General features: G+C 44.9%; 1 protein-coding gene across 1 annotated transcript in view; it reads left to right on the top strand.

Moving 5' to 3' along the window:
• The window catches only part of LOC125030561 (chitin deacetylase 1-like), a 14141-nt gene that overhangs the window by 7288 nt on the left and 1853 nt on the right, over positions 1-5000 (top strand). The window contains exons 3-5 of the mRNA XM_047620675.1: positions 889-1038; positions 2395-2494; positions 4732-4820. Of these exons, the coding sequence (XP_047476631.1) occupies positions 889-1038; positions 2395-2494; positions 4732-4820 (339 nt within the window). The remainder of the gene's footprint in view (positions 1-888; positions 1039-2394; positions 2495-4731; positions 4821-5000) is intronic.

The following is a 5000-nucleotide window of genomic DNA, read 5'->3' on the forward strand; positions in this document are numbered from 1 at the left end:
AAATATAAAGGACTACACTGTCCACACACACACACACACACACACACACACACACACACACACACACACACACACACACACACACACACACACACACACACACACACACACAATAACAAGAACAGTAACAAACAGCAACAGCAGTTACAACAACAGCCTCACGAGAGAGCAAGTAGCCTTTGGGATGAGAAGGGACACTCCGGCAAGAGCAAACCGGCTTGCTTTATTCTCAGTCGCCAAAATGCTCTTGTCACTCGGGTTTTGCAATTATGCTAACACAGTCTCTAATCACATCCACTAGTTCCCTTTCTATCAAACTTTTTAAAATATATGAATCGTAAAACTGTTTAATTTACTTACGCGTGCACAAGATTTCCTTAGAATTTTGCTCTGAGAAGCATAGAAAGTCGATTCGAGACGGACCCGTGACGTTACCGATCTTGGTGGCCTCGACGTCACTCTGGTGTCACAACCGTGGGTGAACGTGCCAATAACAAGCACGATTATCGTTCTTTTCATAGATATTACTTTTTCCCGTGTATGTGATTTGAGGTTATACACATTCACACGCACAGAGCACTTGGGGTCATTGTCTGTAAGTTCGGAGGAGTGTGTTATTTACCTTGATATTGTTCTCTGTTCTCGATTCCGTTTTCGTTTTTTTCTTTGGTTGTTTGGATTTTGGTTGAGATTCCTTTTTTGTGTCATTTTTGTTTGTTTTGTTAATAGCTAAGGAAGGGGGGGAGGGGAGGGTCAAAGCCATACCTTCTCAGTGCGAAAGATGGAACGAGAGTTTAGCAGTAATCCTCATATTAAGTGGTAGCCATGTGTTCCTCCTCCTTTGTCGTAACTCCCACTCAACGGTTCTCTCCCTTTATCCTTCTGCAGGGTCTTCAGGCGCTGCGTTGCCCTCACGGCCTGGCCTTCAACCTGGAGCAGCAGACCTGCGACTGGAAAGCCAACGTCAAGAACTGCGACAGGAAGGAGAAGACGAAGGTCGTGAAGCCTCTCTTCAACACCGTCGAGCCCCTTTGCCAGGTAATCCAGCGTGGCCTTATTATTATTATTTTCACCTCTGTCACTATGATTGTTGATATGTTGATATCTGAGACATTCTTTATATATTTGTTTAATGTAACGGTATGTCGAGGATGTGGTGTTGGAACATAGCCGATGGTAATCCCAGAAAGGGAAGAAGAACAGAAGAAAACGGCGGAGCAACTTTATTCTGCAAGAAGTGCCGACCGATTTAAGAGGCGTAAGGTCGTCAGCAAAGTAAAGCGTGTGAGAATAAGGCTGCATGTTTGTGTTTGTGTGTGTGGAAGGCGGCGTGGTGGCAGACTCACTGCAAGGCGTCCTAACCGTGCTAAATCTGGGCTTATCCGAGTCGAGATAAGTCACCTGTCTCTGTCTTTGTCAACGGAAACGTCAGCAGCCCGTCAAAACAGCGAGACCAGGTGATTTATAGCGATTCTCAGGCAGGCTCAGAGGAGCGTCAGGAAACGATTGTAAGTGAAGTTCACCGCGTTACCCGTTCTGTCTCATGATCCCAGGAGAGCCAACTGGCTTGCGGCGATGGCGAGTGCATTGACCGCAACTTCTTCTGCGATGGTAAACCCGACTGTAAGGACGCGTCCGACGAGAACGCCTGTGGTACGTTCACACGAGAGCGATTGAACAGGTCCGCTCCACACATGCAGCCCCTCAACACCACCACCACAAGCTTCAGGCGTTGGATATACGACCATTACACCAAGCCGCATTAGAACACCAGTCTCATAACCCCAGATCAAGCCCGATGTTTTCACGAACTTTTTTTTTTCTTAAAAGCAAGATTACCATGAGCAACGCCCGCAAGGGCTGGCTTCTCCAAGCGATTCGGTTCACTTTCAGAGAGATTTTCTTTCGTGAAAACATCGAAATGATCCAGTTGAGCTTTGAAAGAGACGATTTAGCAAAACGAGACGCCGCTCGCCTTCGGCCTTTGAGGGTGTAAACCCCTAAAGACAAAGGCACAGCGGAGCGCAGTGAGGGCGTCACCCTGTGACGTAGAGGAGTGTCGCCCTCAGAGTAGTAAAGACCAAGGTCGATGCTGGATCCAAGGACATCCTCCAGACTCTTTCCTTTTCCAAACCTCTGTTTTCTTCCACTAAATTATTCGTAGATCTCTATTGCTGCTCCCTAGCGTTCATAGGGATGCATTATTTTCCTTCAACTTTTTTGCGCACTGGAGCGTCCTTCGTCCGGATCCAGCTACAGACCTCCACTGATCGACAAAGCAACGACCGTAGTTTGGAGTAGATCTGGGCCTTCCCTGAGCAAGCGGCCATGAGAGCCACTTAGTAGTATGGGTCCACCTACACACGCTGACGAGGGTCAATGGCTTAATTACAGGAAAACCAGTTGGCGTGCGGTGACGGCACCTGTCTGGATAGGCAGGTCTTCTGTGATGGAAAAGAAGATTGTACCGATGGTTCTGACGAGACCGCATGTGGTACGTACCCATGCGGATATGCAGTGTGAAGCGTCTCATACCCAACTCCCCCCCCCCCCCCATTTCTCTACTTATTTTCTCATTGCTTAACCCCAAAACAACGGACATTCTGACACCCCCACCCTGACTCCCTACGTCACCCAACTGCTCAGGTTCTCTCTACTGAAAGACGTTCATCTCGCGGCGATGCTCTCTCATGGCACAGTAACCCACTTTCTCACTTGGCCACGACAACATCAGTATATCGGCCATTCCATTTCCCTCCCCCAGTATCAGGAGAGTAAATACACGAGTATATTTTTTTAACTATCAAAAACAAAAATGAAGTACAAGAACTAACTAGCATTTCACGTAAAGAAAATAGTAATGTGTACTTACCGACCGTGACTTAGTGTTGTTTGCTGCATACCCCATGCTAAGTGATTTGCAATTCAGTCTTAAGTAAATGGTTTAGTGAATTTAGCGAGAATGCAATAAAACGGATGAACGTCTTGCTTCGTGGGGTATTCAGTTCACCAATGCTGACTTGATGGACTACAGTTGGCTTTGGTTGGTCCTACTAACCTCACAAACCCTAGCTTACAGAGGAAATTACTTGCTTTATACCCTCAGCCTTCACCCCCGTCCCCAGTTCTGTGTGTGTATGTTGTGTGTATTTTCATCCAGAATTCCCTCTCACTTCTTGCTCACCTCAAATCATTTTTGTTTTCATATGTCCCCCTCTTCTCGCTCATTTCAATTTTTTGTTTTCACGCGCGGCACCATTCTCACACTCATATCTCACTCACATTAGGCCCTTGACTCGAAACGATCGGTTGGCGGGCTGTTGTGTTAGCTTCATGTCAAAGTCATGTCATCCAATCGCACGCAGCCTTTTCCCTTGTTTGTTCATGTCATTGCCCCTTCGCTGCCACTATGCCTTCGAGGGGACACCACACCCCTCCCTCTCTCTTCTATTTCAGAATTTTTATTTTTTATGTATTCATTTTTTTTTTTCAATCGATATCTTGAAACTCCCCAGCTTCCCAGAATCCTCTACCCTCAACGCCCGTCCCTTTAATGATCTCTCCCCCCCAAAAAAAAAGGGAAGAAAAAGATTGTAAATAACACCCATGATCATCTTGCCCCCAGAATGATATGTTGGCTTGTGGCGATGGCAAGTGCATGGATAGAAATTTGTTCTGTGATGGAGTTTACGACTGTGATGATCAGTCAGACGAGACCCTTTGCGGTATGTGAAATATCTCCCTCGTAAAGTAACGTTTGTGCATCAGTAAAGAGAAGCAAAGAGAAGAGGTGTCGAAGTGATGTGACGACACGATCACTGATCCGGATCCAGATATACACGTACACGCACACATGCACACACGCACACACACGCATATACATGCATAGATACCTATACACCTATGTGTTTATGTATATATATCTATCTATATATATATATATATCTGTATATATATATTGACATATGTATGTACATATACATAAATATTCACATATGCATATACATGTTCATATAAAGATAAGGACACACACACACACACACACACACACACACACAATCACACACACACACACACACACACACACACACACACACACACACACACACACACTTCCTCACCGGATTTTTAACTTGCGAAACTTGGAATTTGCACTCGACTGAAGCCTGCAGAGAACGCACTCCTTAAATAACTATTAGATGCCTGTGACTGCACGGAATCCAGCTACTTTACTTCGGTTACCGTAAAGTAGAGTTTGAATTTCCATTCCCTCCTCCCCTCTCACCCGACACCATCGTCCTTCACTTTTTTGCAAAGCACGAAATCACACTTATGAGAGTGAGAGTGAGAGTGTGATGTGTGAGTGAGAGAGAGATTGTGCCTTGTTTGTTTGGATTGCTACTTGCACCTTTATATGTCTGCACTTTTTTCACACGCATGATTCGTCCACTTGCATGTGCTTCCATTCTGAACACTTGAACATCTACGCTAATCTGCTATTACACATCTTCATCAACTCCACACACTGATTGCTATTCCATATCTATAAGTGACATTTCCTTAACACCAGAACACTATATTGTAAATAACATTTTCTGTATATATTGAACTTCATTCTGTTTGTATTTCATGTATTAATTTTGTTTTGTTACGTAATGATATAAAGTCATGTTATAAAATATCATGAATGAGAATGAAATGATTCTAACTTTTTTACGTCGTACCCCATAGACGTGAAAAATGACCCCAACAGCGCCCCCATCTGCAACACCGACGACTGCCGCCTCCCCGATTGCTACTGCTACAACGACCCTCAAGAGGTGACTGAAAACTTCTCTAGTATTGCGTGGGCACACGCTGGGTTTCTCGAAATGAGACCGATGTTTCGTATAAATGATTGACTTTGTTGTGATACAATTACAGTTTAACTCGGTTGTTTACTTGTTATTAATCGTCTCTCTTCCCCCTCGTCCCCCCTTCCCCTCCCTTTTTCAACACGC

Source organism: Penaeus chinensis, chromosome 11 (genome assembly GCF_019202785.1).
Source record: "Penaeus chinensis breed Huanghai No. 1 chromosome 11, ASM1920278v2, whole genome shotgun sequence".
NCBI lineage: Eukaryota > Metazoa > Arthropoda > Malacostraca > Decapoda > Penaeidae > Penaeus > Penaeus chinensis.